General features: G+C 46.0%; 1 protein-coding gene across 1 annotated transcript in view; it reads right to left on the bottom strand.

Moving 5' to 3' along the window:
* Positions 1-260: 260 nt before the first annotated feature.
* LOC125429914 (zinc finger protein 271-like) overlaps positions 261-15,305 on the bottom strand; it is a 43,882-nt gene continuing 28,837 nt past the window's right edge. Inside the window, exons 6-10 of the mRNA XM_048491501.1 lie at positions 11,767-11,846; positions 10,276-10,331; positions 3,571-3,658; positions 3,439-3,482; positions 261-458 (exon numbers count right to left, since the gene is read on the bottom strand). Of these exons, the coding sequence (XP_048347458.1) occupies positions 261-458; positions 3,439-3,482; positions 3,571-3,658; positions 10,276-10,331; positions 11,767-11,846 (466 nt within the window). The remainder of the gene's footprint in view (positions 459-3,438; positions 3,483-3,570; positions 3,659-10,275; positions 10,332-11,766; positions 11,847-15,305) is intronic.

Here is a 15,305-nt window from a genome sequence, read left to right as displayed (position 1 = left end):
GTTGCTTCCCCAATCCTTAAGATTCAATGTCCCCCCCCTTTCTGGGTCACCTCATGGACATTGAGCTTCAATCTCCTCAACCAATTTTGCGCAGCTCCCCTACTGCACGGAGACCCTGCCGCTTTTAAGCTAGCGCTTTCAATTCGCTAACGTGCTTGTCATAAGCCCTGCTTTCGCAAGCTCCTCCATACCTACTCGTTGGTTCGTCAGACGAGAGAGTGTCCTAGAACTCAGAGATCCCTGGATAAGCTGAATTCCAGTTAAGACCGGGCAGTACCGGTGAGGTGGAGTTCCCTGGATGCGCCGATCCAGCGGACGTCACGGTACCATCGCTGCCCTTTCCCAGGCTGACGGTAAGCAGGGTGGAGGTTCGAGAATTCCCGGATTTCGGCACCAGCTTGTAGTTGTGCCCAGCTGGAGTCACCGTAAGAAGCGAGGCGAGGCGCGGGGATGTCATCCTAATGGAGAGAGCCAGCAGCGGGAGCGCTGGGGTCCGGGTGGATCCCTGTAGCAACTCTAGTCAGCGATGCTAGTTTCTCGCACCACTTTTATTAGAGGTTCCTGAGTAGAGGCGTGTAAAGGGGTGGATCGGTGGGAGACCGGGAGAGCAGGAGAAACGGGAGACCGGGAAGATCATCATGGGATACATGATCTCATCCGGGCTGCCTTCACGTCGCGGGGAGGAAGTGTCTGCGTCTGGAGTCTAATCCACACCTGGGGGCAAAGGCTCCATTGTCCCTTTGTCTGGGACACCTGGTGGTTGTGAGCCAGGTAGTTCATGACCTGTGACTCACCGGGGGGTGGGGGATGGGGGAGCGGGTGCGACCAGAAGGCCGTAGTTGGGCCGGCATGCCAGCGCTCTGCCTACGGTGCTGCTGGGTCAGCGGCTCATCCCTACACAGAAGGAGAGGCATTATGGGATATTATAAAGTAATGTTCTTTGTTTTACTCTGGGGGAACAGGCAGATAATTTTGTGTGTGATTGCAAGCATTCTGTTTGCAAATATAAAGTTTTCCTTCATTAGACCAACTATTTGTCTGTAGATTTTTATTCCAATAAGAATAAGAGCTAGGAGAAAGCCCCAAAAGGCTATACACCTCCTCTGCAACTCCCAACTGCCTGCCCAGGCCTTCCCCTGCCTGCTCATTTATTTGCACCCACTCTCCTTGCCAACATGCACCACAGACATGAATGGACTTATCCTGATGGTGCTGGATGGCAGGAGGGTGTTTGGGGGATGCAGCAGTGGGAGCAGTAGGCCCTGCCGGAAGACCTGAGCTCTAGCCGCTGCTCCATCTTGCGGTATGTTGACGTCAGCCCTGAAAACAGGCATTGTGGGCATATTTCTAAGAGACAAAATAAATTCAGAGGGGTGTTGTGGGGTTTCCAGGCTGTATGGCCATATTCCAGTAGCATTTCCTCCTGATGTTTTGCCTGCATCTGCAGCTGGCATATTCAGAGGATCCTAGTGATTCTGGTTGTGAAAGCCTTCGACAATACAAAATAAATTCAGGAGGGTAGATGTGCTGGCCTGAAAGCACCAAAAAAATGTTTGTGTCCTGTGGTGTCTTCAAGACCCCCAAGACAGCACTTTGCTCTATACATAACAACTTATGAGTGATCCCCAGCCCGAAAGATATCCAGCTGTCCTTGACCAGGGCCTGGGCCTTTTTATCCCTGGCTCCAGCCTGTTGGAACTCTCTGTCCAGCCCGGGATCTGAAGCACAATTCGGACTCTGTAACTCTTGGTTCAAAAATCTTTATTGCCAGACATCACGGGCCAGAGGCTCAAAGCCAATTCTGAGTTGACTGCGCTAACACCCAATATTTCAACCCTCAAGCTCCTCCCCTCCCCCTCCCAGTCCCCGCTCTCTATCCCAGACTACAAAAGCATAGTTGAAGGGAATGTATCTCAGCTCAAGGCCAGATGAGGCAGCTGGCCCAAGCACTCCTATTTTGTTACCTAGGGAAAGAGAAAGTAATTCCCTAGGTTCCCACTCCCACTGCCATCCATATTGTCTCAGTGTTTCTGGAGGCTAGGTGCCAGCCTGACAGGCACACAGTTAGACCTTCAACCTCTGGGACTTCCTTTTTGGGACTGAAAGGGATCACTGCAGAGTGTCTGATCCAGGAGGAGGGGAGATCCACCTCAGCCCCCAGATGGCAGTGGCGTAGGGCCAAGGGGGCAGGGGGGCGCATGTTGCTGTGTGGCATGGCCCATTGCTGTGTTCAGATTTGTGAGTTGGGGCATGTTCTATAATGTTATGGTGACTTTGAAATGACCTGGTGTAAAAAATAATTGTTTGGTCGTGGTGGGGGAGGGTGGCAGCCCACGGGGGGACAGCAAACTCAGGTTTTGCCCAGGGCTCCAGTTTGCCTAGGTACGCCACTGATGGGAAGTATAAGTTCCCACCAGGCCATTTACTGTCTCTCCCTCCTCCTCCTCCTTTTGTTTATACCTCTTCTCCCTCCCCCCCCCATGTGTTTGTCTTTACCTCCTGCAGCAGCCATTTTGGAGTTTCACCCAGCACATGATGCCAGAATTCCAATGGGACCCTAGCCTCAAAAAGGAGTCATTCCGCTAAGCATTACTTGGTCATTCTTCCAGCTCCATGGTAAAACTTAGGCCGTTTCTGCACGGCGTCAATGGGGGTTGGGTCGGCGCATTCCGCGCCGACCCAACCCCCCCTGGGACCATTTGCACAAACGGTCCCAGAAACAGCCGGGCAGACGGCGCCGCAGAGCGCCGTCGCCCGGCCGACCCGGCGTGTCCCTGGCCCTCTGGCACATCGCCGAGGCCTGGAGACACGCCCCCAGCCCTGCGTGCCTGCTTCAGCGTCGCAGGGCAGGGGGGCATGTCCCCAGGCCTTGGCGATGCGCCGGAGGGCCGGTGACAAGGTAAGTGAAGGGTGGGAGTGGGGGGGGAGGCACCTGGAAGCCACTGCCGTTCGCACAGCAGCGGCTCCAAGCTGGCGTTTCCAGTAAACCTCACTTGCCAAGTGAGGTTTGGAAACGCCGGCTTCGCGCCGGTCGGGCGGCGCGAGGGCAGCGCGGCTGCGCAGCAGCTGTGCCCCCTGTGCGAATGGCTCCCTGGGGACGGCATTTTTGCTGTCCCCAGGGCGCCATTAACGGCCCGTGCGGAAAGGGCCTTAGAGCCAGCTAGCTGTCTGAATGAAGGAGAGGACATTGGAAAGACATCCCATCCGATGCTTCCACATTTGACACCTGAACAAAAACTCAAGCAGAGACACCACCTGGACTCTCAAAGTCCCCCAGAATATTCCAGAACCCAAATCACTAAGGACACGAGACAGCCCTCGGGGACACTGGCATGTGCCAAGTAGAGGTTCCCTGGCTCCACTTCTGGGACCCATCAGCCAGACAGGACTGGAATCACCAGACAATACTTCTAAAAAGCTGCAGCTCCAAAACCCTACCTGAAACATGGCTAGAGAAGGAACCCACATCCAGCTGTTTAAACCTAGGGAGTGATGTCGAAAACATCCTGACAATTACAAAAAGACTCATATTTTGGCACACAACCAACCAAAATAACAGGCATCCTTTACCAGGGATGGGGCTTCCTGAAGAGGTGAGGGGGACCTCCTTGGAAAACTTCAAGAGGTGTTCAGGGCCTGCTTCTTTGTCAGGGCTTGCCTGGGGGTATGAGAAACAGGCATCATTGATGGGAGTGAGACAGGGGAGATGAGGGGTTTGCTGGTTTGCTTTTATTTCATTTATTGAAAGATGTCCATGTAGCACAAAGCTTTTAGAAAAAATACGGTTTAATAGAAATACATGGGAAAGAAAGATTCAGTGCTTTAAGAAAAAGTAAATATTACATACATATTATAAGATAGCAAATTAAAACTACAGTTCAAACAGCCACAGAACCACTGGGTTTCTAACTAAGCCCTGAATGAAAGGAAGGTTGAATTTTTACTGCAACCAAGATATATTTTATACAGCCTGACGGAGGTGGAGACTGCGTCACTACTACTGCTGCTTAAGATAAGTTTACACAGCTTAGATATTCATGTGTCTCGGTTGTTCGGCAACTTAGCCGGTTTTCTTGCTCTTTCGGTTTGGATATCTTTCTCCTGTAAATAAAGCTGGGAAGTTACAGTGACAGGAGAGAGGAAAATACCTAACAAAAAGTGGCGGCGCTCTTCACCAGGCCCTTCTGAGCAAAAAGCTTGTAAGCAAACAAAGATAGACTCATATTTACAAGATAACACAGAAGTTGAAGCACTGCTTTGTAACCTTGAACTATCTAATACAGGGGTAGGGAACCTTTAACACTCAAAGAGCCATTTGGACCCATTTTCCATGGGAAAAGAAAACACTTGGAGCCGCAAATAATTTTTGACATTTAAAATAAAGATAACACTGTATATATTGGGGTTTTTTACCTTTTACTCCGCTCATTCTGAGAAGCGCATGGATGCGTCCACCCTGCTGCCTGCAGGGCGGGCAAGGATGGGGCCAGCGGCTCGGCCTCGCAGCTCCAATGGGGCGGGCGAGAGGGGAAGCCGGGCAATTGGTGCGCCCGCCCTGCTGCCTGCAGGGCAGGCAAGGATGAAGCCGGCGGCTTGGCCTTGCCGGCCGCCGGGAAAGCGCCCGCCCCACTCCAACGGGGCGGGCAAGAGGGGAAGCACGTGGCGCAGCCTCGCCAACTGCCGGGAAAACACCCGCCCCGCTCGAACAGGGCGGGCGAGAGGGGAAGCCCACGGCGCGGCCCAGCCGGCCGCGGGCAATTGGTGCGCTTGCCCTGCTGCCTGCAGGGTGGGCAAGGATGGGGTTGGCGGCTTGGCTCGTGGAGCCGCAGTGCAAGGGCAGAAGAGCCGCATGCAGCTCTCGAGCCGCAGGTTCCCTACCCCTGATCTAATAGGTTTGCTCCCTTGGAGAATGCAAGCCTTGATATTTCAAGTGAGGAAATACCATCCCAAATGCAAGCCGATGCTCCGAGGGCTGATGACTGGTTACAAAAGCCTGTACCCTTTGGATGGAACTTTAATTGATTTCTTTTCAAGACAATCTGTTTTAGTTGCAAGGACACTAGAAATGGTCTTGGCTAACTGCAAGTTAATTACAGGCAGTGTGGAAAAATTAACTGAAATGTGCATAGCCCATATAGACCTAACAAGTAAAGCTAATAATTGTGGGAAAATGTGTCCTTCCCAAATTTCACCTACAGCAACTCATATCCAATTCCATGGTTCAGACATGCCTACAAGGGCTTCGCTAGGTACATCAAATTTAATTTTACAAAAGAACCAACTGGCAATTTCTATAGTAAATAATAGACTTAACCATGGCAGATGGAGAAATTTTGGGGAAATTAAAAAGTCTCTGGGGCTGTTGCTTGAAAGCCCAAGCTACAAATTCCTTTACGAAAATATGAAACACTTTCTAGCGTTGGCAAATATAAAAGATGAGTCCTTTTCTTTTCCCAATCAGAAGCTGTAAACACTTTAATGGGAATAAGCCATAATCTACGCAGTATGTATGACATTCAGTTGACAAGAGCATTCAAAAATGCAAATATTACCGACATTTACAACAACAATCCTTTAAAAGAAGAGACTCTTTGCGTAAGGCAAACACCACACTTAGAAGATATGAAACAAAGTTTAGTCAGATTGACAAAAGATTGGAGTCAGTTTGACACGGCGTTGGTTCAGATAAAAAACCTGCAGTTGTCATCTGTTGAACTGCTTTCACAAGTTAGTCATGTAAATAAGGAACAATTTGACTCTGGGATGCGTCACACAGAGGATCTTATTAAGGATGGTACTAAAAACCGCACAGAAAGTTGCCAAGTGTTGTTTGAAGCAGCAAGCACCAACCAGGATATAATCAAAATAGATAAGGAGCCAATGCATATCGTTCCCGAGACAGACCAACAGGTTGCTGACATAGACATTGATATCAGATCAGCCCGCGTCTTACAAAAGGATTTTAATTTCCATGGCAGGGAAAAGTCGTGGGCACAGGAATTAAGAGAATTATGTGACCCAATTATGAGGGGTGATATTGAAAAGCCCACAATTTGTTCACTTGTTATTGGGAAAGAGGATCCTCAGTCGTCATTCACATCTACAGTCTCATTAAATGAGAGTTATTACACCCATGGTTATATGAACTCCGCAGAGGAACCGATTGGACCTCTTAGAACATCACCAACAAATGAGAATCTCGTGCCCAAAAAGGATTTTGCCATGAAGGAAATGAGCGTCACTCAGCAAACGGAGATACAGAATGAAGAGGAAAATTCAGAAGTGACAGCCCCTCATAACATTTCAGAACAAATTTCTGAACGGCGACTCAGTATTCCCATTAGCCCCTTATTGTCCGGAAAAGTAGCCCACCATATGCTTCCTATTCCTCTCTCCCCAGAAATCTGCATCACTAACAGAATAAGTACTGAGGAAGGTAACCAAGCGAATCAGCACAGTTGGCAGACTGAAATTACTACAGGCCAGCCTCCCAACCCTAATACTTTGGAAAATTGACTAGATGGTGAAAGGTCCTCTTGGGAGGGCCATGTCCTGGAATATCGCGGGCTGGGCTTCAAAAATAGCTGATAATGCTTTCAAAGAGTATTTAAATCAATTCGATATTATTGGGTTACAGGAAACTTGGTGTGAGGAATCCGATGCAATTGAATTGTTGGGTTTTAGAAAATTTGTCTCTCCAGCAACTACAAACAATTTTTTTGGTCGGGTTAGCAGTGGTTTAGTTACATTCGTGGCAGAGGAGGTTCAGGGGACAGTTCATCAACATCAGTGGCCAGAGTGTAATGGTATTCAGGTTTTAGAAATTAATAACCCTATTATGAGACAGACTCTATGGCTCATTCCGCACATGCAGAATAATGTACTTTCAAACTGCTTTCAGTGCTCTTTGAAGCTGTGCGGAGTAGCAAAATCCACTTGCAAACAGTTGTGAAAGAGGTTTGAAAACGCATTATTTTGTGTGTGCGGAAGGGGCCTATGTTTTAATGTTTATGTTCCTTCTAAAGGATCTGATGCAATTAGGTGGCAGCAACTACATCTCATCATGGAAAGAGCCATAGTAGATTTTCCGGAAGCCGATATTTTAATGATGGGTGATTTTAACGCAAGGGTAGGACAAGATATAAATGGTGTTAAAGATGACCTTATTGTAGCTAATTTATGGATGGAGCCCTGGCATTCCCAGGACCATGTCTTCAACAAAGGGGGTTGCTTGCTTCTAAATCTATGCTTAGAGTTTGGTTTACAATTTTTAAACGAAACTATTTGTGATAAATCTAGTGGCTCATACACCTTTATAGGTGCATTGGGCGCAAGTGTTACTGACTTTATATAAATTTCGCCTTCTTTGCGTAATAGAGTTATTGACTTCCATTCCCCAAACAGGGTTGAAAGCGACCATGTTCCTATTTATTCCACCTTTTCAGGATTAAGTGAGAGTATAACAATTGCAGATGGCGACGTGAGTTGTAGTAAAAGACGCCTCCTATGGAGTCCAGAGTTAGATAATGAAATAAAACAGCTATTATACTCAGAAGCATTTCTAGTTATAAGGGATCAGATGTGTAAGGATAAGGTTGACCCCGTTGTTTCATTCCATAGGATAGTTGATGTTGTTATCCCAATTGTCAAAATCCAGGTCTGACTATAAACATCTGCTTAGACAAAACAAAATTGGCTTACAACAAAGCAAAATGGGGTGATCTGATTAGAGCAATGGAACAGAAGCAAGACAGCACGTTCTGGAATCTAGTAACAAAAGACATAAGGAATACCCCTTGGATTGATAATGCAGTGATCCCTCTCTAGAGAAATGGCACAACCATTTTTTCAACCTTTTTAGTTCAAATGATAACAGCGAGGACATGGCCCCCAAGGAAATTTCAGCTTACAAGGTCACATTCCCAGAATGGAGCATGATGTCAGTATCTGAATGTGAAACATTAATAAACTCACTGAAAAACTGTAAGGCCACAGGTGAGGATTTAATTCCTCCAGAGTGATATAAACTAAATGCATCTTGGTGGGCTCCAATTTTGGCAAAACTTTTTTCAGACATAAACAACTCCTGTAGAATTCCAGATTACTGGAAACAAAGTATAGCCATCCCTTTATATAAGACAGGGGGAAAATCTAACCCCTCAAATTACAGGCCTGTAAGTCTGCTAAATATCTCTTATAAACTATATACACGTTTCATCTTAAATAAACTAAATGAGTGGGCTGATGATAACAGTTAACCCATTTAAATGTTTTAATTAACATCTATGAGATCCCATCTTTGGAATCTATTGTGATATGGGAGCCAGGTAGAATTAGAGACTGGTTATTTACTAAAGATTCTCAACAGAGGTGCTCACTTCACTGTGGTGTGCCTCAGGGAGCGCTGCTGTCCCCGCTGTTATTCAACATCTATATGCGACCCCTTGCTCAGTTGGTGCGGAGCTTTGGGCTGACGTGTCATCAATATGCTGATGACACCCAGCTCATTCTGTTGATGGAGAGGGGAGCAGCCGCCGCCCCTGCGGCTCTCCAGCATTGTTTGGAGGCTGTGGCTGGTTGGTTGAAACAGAGCAGGCTGAAACTGAATCCATCGAAGACGGAGATCCTTTGGCTGAGGCGTGAGGGGGAGGCGGGGGATTTCCAGCCGCCGGTGTGGGAGGGGGCTATATTGGCACCGGCCCCCTCTGTTCGTGACCTGGGGGTCCACCTGGATTCGTCTCTATCAATGGAGACCCAGGTGGCCCATGTAACCCGGGTCGCGTTTTACCATCTTCGTCAGGCCCGACGGCTGGCCCCCTTCCTCTCCCAAGCCGATCTAGCCACTGTGATCCATGCAACGGTCACCTCCAGGCTAGACTATTGCAACTCGCTCTACGCGGGCCTTCCCTTGCGCCTGATTCGGAGATTAAAAATGGTCCAGAATGCAGCGGCGCGTGTGCTTACAGGAGGTGCCGTTAGAGAACATATTACGCCTGTGCTCCGCCGCTTGCACTGGTTACCAGTTGAATACCGAATCATTTTCAAGGTGTTGGTGTTGACCTTTAAGGCCTTACGCGACCTGGGACCTCCGTACCTGCAGGACCGTCTTACCCCATATGTCCCAAGTCGGTCTCTGCGTTCGGCAGAGGCCAACCTACTGGTGATCCCTGGACCCTCAATGATACGGCTGGCCTCCACCCAGGCCAGAGCCTTTACAGCTCTGGCCCCGGCCTGGTGGAACGCTCTCCCACCAGCTGTCCGGGCCCTGCGGGATCTCACTGAGTTCCGCAGGGCCTGTAAGACTGAGCTGTTCCGCCAGGCCTTTGGGGAGACCAGCCGTTGATTCGGGGCCCTTCCGCTTTTTATACACCTAGTGGATCCTACCGCCCCTCCTTGGGGTTAGAGGGAACTGATAGTAGGCGCCACCTTGTGCTAATGTCAAATCTAGTATTAATGTTATTTGATGCTGCATTTTAATGGGGAAGGGTTTATTTTTAATCTGATTGTGTTTTATTTTATTCTGTTCACCGCCCTGAGCCCTTCGGGGGAGGGCGGTATATAAACCCAATATATAAATAAAATAAATAAATAAAACAGGATATTATGAGTGCTGTCAACTCAGATTTTGCCCCTTGGTTCCCAAAAATTAAGAAAAACAGCAATCAGGCCCTTTACCTTTTACACTTAACGAATTCAAATTTAAGAAAGCATTCACCAGCTTAAGATTTCACACATTTCCATCAAATTATCTCTTTGGCAGATATAATAAGTGCCCCAAGGAATAACGTATTTGTGATTGTGGCACAAACCAGATAGAAGATGTAAAACATCATATTTTGCATTTTCCTATGTTTGATCACATTAGGAACTTATATTTTAAAAATATTCTTGACAACATATCTGGTACTGAGAATAAAGTGTGTTTCTTGTTGTCTGATGTTTTTGAGGAAGTTACACATAGGGTTGCTTCATTTATTACTAAACTTAGAACGCAGAAAGGTTGCAGCTTAAAGAATAAGTTATAAGATGGAAGATCTGAAACTTGGTAAGAAATGATGTAGGATCTGAAAAGTTGTTAATCCTTAAGGTCATGTTACCACCATTGTGTATAAAATTTGGTTTTAATATAGTTTCTGTTTTAATTTGCTGATCTGTCATGTAATTTGAAAGGCCTATGGCTAACAAATAAAGACTGACTGACTGATTGATTGATTGATTGATTGAAAGGCAGGTTTAATTTTTACTGCAACCAAGATATATTTTATACAGCCTTACAGGTACGACTTGCATGTCTAGACAGAACAGTAAGTAGGTGAAAATACCCAGAATAACTGGAAAAAGGTAGAAAGGAGGGAGGCAGGTGGTTATCAGTTAAGTCTTGAACTATGGAAAGGCTATTAATGTCGACCAAAGCAAGCACAGAAAGCGGTGGAGATACATGAACAGGAACGGAAGCAAACCAGCCCGGCCAAGGCTGAAAATCTGCTTAAAAAATCAAGGAGGGGAGATGCACTATATACACTAGGAGCATACACAAAAAAAGGTCATTAGATGGCAGTAGTGGTATTAACCATGTATTTCATTGATATATTCCATTTAGAATCTCATTCACGTTTCATTCGATCATAATACATAGATGCAACAATATTTATTTTTTAGAATGTGGAACCCACTGTTATAGGGTTGCATACTCATGTATGTGAAATCGTATATTGACTTGTACTGAAGAAGACTTGCTGAGTTGAAAACGTTTGTCAACGCACCCACGTTCTACTGCTTTGCCTCTGCCTGCGGGTATCGTACAGGCTCACGGACATTCTCGTTGATTCTCCTGAGAGAGATGCTGTGATGTACTCCTTTTATATACTATTCTAGTATTGTGACTCATGAGATATCTTCCCCATTTGCGAGTCATGGGAAAATGTTGTCGCATCTATGTATTATGATCCAATGAAACGTGAATGAAATTCTGAATGGATATTTCAATGAAATACATGGCTAATACCACTACTGCCATCTAGTGGCCTTTTTTTGTGTATGCTCCTAGTGTATATAGTGCATCTCCCCTCCTCGTTTTTTTGAGTGGTGTTTCAGCCTTGGCCAGGCTGGTTCGCTTCCGTTCCTGTTCAAGGCTATTAATGTCGCCAAATGAAATTGAAAATCTTGATGGATGAGAGAGGAAACTAATTGCTAAAAATAAAAAGAAGCAAAAGATTACACAAATAAAATCAACAGCCTCAATGCAGCATTCCAGGTAAGCACACATAGGAATAAAGAGAACTTTAATAATAACCAGAGCAAAGGAACAGAAAAGAACATAAAAGGAAGAACAGAAGAACTAACCACGCCAATTGAATCTTGTTCTACACTTGCAGCAGGTAAAAGCACTTTCTGCCCTCCAGGGGGTGATCTTCTAAAATACTAACAGAAGACAGGGATCAAATGGGGTTCCCTGATTTGAGAATGGACAGTGGCCCTACAAAAGGCACTTCAAAGGTCTCACCCTTGGGTGTCCTTTGATGCCTTTGAAGATGGCCACTCTTCCACACTCTGAGCATTCAAAAGGTATCTCCTTTGTGTGAGTTCTTTGATGGGTGTGAAGGTTGCCGCTATGACTGAATCTCTTTCCACACTCTGAGCATTCAAAAGGTCACTCATTTGTGTGAGTTCTTTGATGCGTGTGAAGGTGGCTGCTCTGATTGAATCTCTTTCCACACTCTGAGCATTCAAAAGGCCTCTCCTTTGTGTGAGTTCTTTGATGCTGCTGAAGAGTGCTACTCCGACTGAATCTCTTTCCACACTCTGAGCATTCAAAAGGTCTCTCCTTCGTGTGAGTTCTTTGATGCGTGTGAAGGTTGCTGCTTGAACAGAATCTCTTTCCACACTGAGCATTCAAAAGGTCTCTCCTTCGTGTGAGTTCTTTGATGCGTGTGAAGGCTGCTGCTCTGACTGAATCTCTTTCCACACTCTGAGCATTCAAAAGGTCTCTCCTTCGTGTGAGTTCTTTGATGCGTGTGAAGGTTGCTGCTCTGACTGACCCTTCATTGACTCTGAGCATTCAAAAAAGGTCTCTCCCTCTGCGGTGAGTTCTTGATGCGCAGGAAGGTGGCTGCTGCTATTGACTTCGAATCTCTTTCCACACTCTGAGCATTCAAGGTCTCTACTTAGGTGGCGAGTTCTTTGTCGTGTGAAGGTAACTGTAGTGACTGAATCTCTTTCCACACTGAGCATTCAAAAGGTCTCTCATCTCTGTGTGTTCTTTGATGCGTGTGAAGATGGCCACTATGATTGAATCTCTTTCCACACTCTGAGCATTCAAAAGGTCTCTCCTTCGTGTGAGTTCTTTGATGCGTGTGAAGGTTGCTGCTCGAACAGAATCTCTTTCCACACTCTGAGCATTCAAAAGGTCTCTCCTTCGTGTGAGTTCTTTGATGCGTGTGAAGGCTGCTGCTGTGACTGAATCTCTTTCCACACTCTGAGCATTCAAAAGGTCTCTCCTTCGTGTGAGTTCTTTGATGCGTGTGAAGGTGGCTGCTGTTACGGAATCTCTTTCCACACTCTGAGCATTCAAAAGGTCTCTCATCTCTGTGTGTTCTTTGATGCGTGTGAAGATGGCCACTCTGATTGAATCTCTTTCCACACTCTGAGCATTCAAAAGGTCTCTCATCTGTGTGCGTTCTTTGATGCAGTCGAAGACTGCTATTCCAACAGAATCTCTTTCCACAATCTGAAAGCATTCAAAAAGGTCTCTCAGCTTTGTGTGAGTTCTTTGATGCTGTTGAAGAGCTCCACTCTGACTGAATCTTTCCACACTCTGAGCATTCAAAAGGCCTCTCATTTTGTGTGGAGTTTAACGATGCGTGTGTGAGGTTGCTGCTGTGTGAATCTCTTTTCCACACTCTGAGCATTCAAAAGGTCTCTCCTTTGTGTGAGTACTTTGATGCGTGTGAAGGTTGCTGCTGTGACGGAATCTCTTTCCACACTCTGAGCATTCAAAAGGTCTCTCCTTTGTGTGAGTTCTTTGATGCGTGTGAAGGTTGCTGCTCGAACAGAATCTCTTTCCACACTCTGAGCATTCAAAAGGTCTCTCCTTTGTGTGAGTTCTTTGATGATCTTGAAGATGGCCACTCTGACTGAATCTCTTTCCACACTCTGAGCATTCAAAAGGTCTCTCCTTCGTGTGAGTTCTTTGATGCTGTTGAAGAGTGCCACTCTGACTGAATCTCTTTCCACACTCTGAGCATTCAAAAGGTCTCTCCTTCGTGTGAGTTCTTTGATGCGTGAAGAGTTGCTACTTTCGAGACAGAATCATCTTTCCGCCTCTGGGCATTCAAAAGGTTCTCTCCCTTTGTGTGAGTTCTTTGATGATCTTGAAGATGGTCCCACTTTCTGGCTGAATCTCTTTCCACACTCTAAGAGCATTCAAAGGTCTCTCTCCTTCATGTGAGTTCTTTGATGCTGTTAGAAGAGATGCCACTCTGTTGAATCTCTTTCCACATACAGAGCATTCAAAGGTCTCTCCCTTACGTGTGAGTTGCTGATCGTGTGAGAGCTACTGTGTGACTGAATCTCTTTCCACACTCTGAAGCATTCAAAAGTCTCTCCTTAAAGTGTGAGTTCTTTGATGGAGTGTGAAAGGTAATGGCTGCTGATGCAGGTCTCTTTCCACACTCTGAGCATTCAAAAGGTCTCTCATCTCTGTGTGTTCTTTGATGCGTGTGAAGATGGCCACTCTGATTGAATCTCTTTCCACACTCTGAGCATTCAAAAGGTCTCTCATCTGTGTGTGTTCTTTGATGCAGTCGAAGACTGCTATTCCAACAGAATCTCTTTCCACACTCTGAGCATTCAAAAGGTCTCTCCTTTGTGTGAGTTCTTTGATGCGTGTGAAGAGTTCCACTCTGACTGAATCTCTTTCCACACTCTGAGCATTCAAAAGGTCTCTCATCTGTGTGTGTTCTTTGATGCAATCGAAGGCTTTTATTCCAACTGAATCTCTTTCCACACACTGAGCATTCAAAAGGTCTCTCCTTTGTATGAGTTCTTTGATGCTGTTGAAGGCTGTGACTATGACTAAATATCGTTCCACACTCCGGGCATTCAAAAGGTCTCTCCTTTGTGTGAGTCCTTTGATGCCTTTGAAGATGGCTACTGCGACTGAATCTCTTTCCACACTCTGAGCATTCAAAAGGTCTCTCCTTTGTGTGAGTTCTTTGATGCTGTTGAAGACTGCTACGGTGACGTAATCTCTTTCCACACTCTGAGCATTCAAATGGTCCCTCCTTTGCGTAAGTTCCTTGATAGTATCGAAGATTGCAACGGAGACCGAAACTCTTTCTACCCTCTGAGCATTCAAAAGGTCTTTCTTTTGTGTGAGTTCTTTGATGGTTTTGAAGAGTGCTCCTGTGACTGAATTTCTTACCACACTCTGAGCATTCAAAAGGCCTCTCCTTTGTGTGAGTTCTTTGATGCGTGAGAAGGTGGCTGCTCCAACTGAATCTCTTTCCACACTCTGAGCATTCAAAAGGTCTGTCCTTTGTGTGAGTTCTTTGGTGCACCAGGAGCCTTGATCTGCAGCTGAAGAACTTTCCACACCAGAAACATTTACGTGCCCTTATTATACTCTTCTTTGGATGATGTTCATTACTCTTTCTTATACCAGAGAAGGCCTTTCCACTCTCTATGCGGATTAATGGATTATCTCCTGAATGAGTGCAAGAATGGTTTTGAGTAAGGTCGGATTTTCGTGGGAAGCTCTTGCCACAATCTGTGCAGCCATAAGGTTTCTCTCCTTTAAATGTTCTTTGATGGCTAGGAAGCTCTGTTCTGCGAACGTAATTCTTTCCAAACTCCAAGCATTGAGGAGTCTTCTTTCCACTGTGCATTTGCAGATGGACCTCATATTGGCTTTGATTTGAGAAAGCCATCCCACATCCCAAGCACTTATACACTTCCTCTGCTGTTTGGATTAGTTCATTGAAATCCTGCCCTTGGCATGAAATAGGTTTATCCCTATTTTCAGCCATGTGACTTCCTTTCTGCTTATTAGGTCTACTTTGATTCCTGAAGATTCCTTCCAAATCTTCTTTCTGGACTTTATTTAGTGCTGTCTTGTCACCCTCATTCCACTGCTCATCCCCTGCTGGAATAAGAAGAGAAGTCCTGTTAGAATCCACGCAAGGAAGTATTATCTTCCCTATAAGTTCCATCCACACACTAATGTTTCACCATATTGTTATACACTTTAACAGACCAGGTGATCGGGAGCAACAGCCACAGAAGGCCATTGCTTTCACATCCTGCAT

Source organism: Sphaerodactylus townsendi, linkage group LG03 (genome assembly GCF_021028975.2).
Source record: "Sphaerodactylus townsendi isolate TG3544 linkage group LG03, MPM_Stown_v2.3, whole genome shotgun sequence".
NCBI classification, from domain to species: domain Eukaryota; kingdom Metazoa; phylum Chordata; class Lepidosauria; order Squamata; family Sphaerodactylidae; genus Sphaerodactylus; species Sphaerodactylus townsendi.
This window is presented reverse-complemented; position numbering and strand designations above follow the sequence as displayed.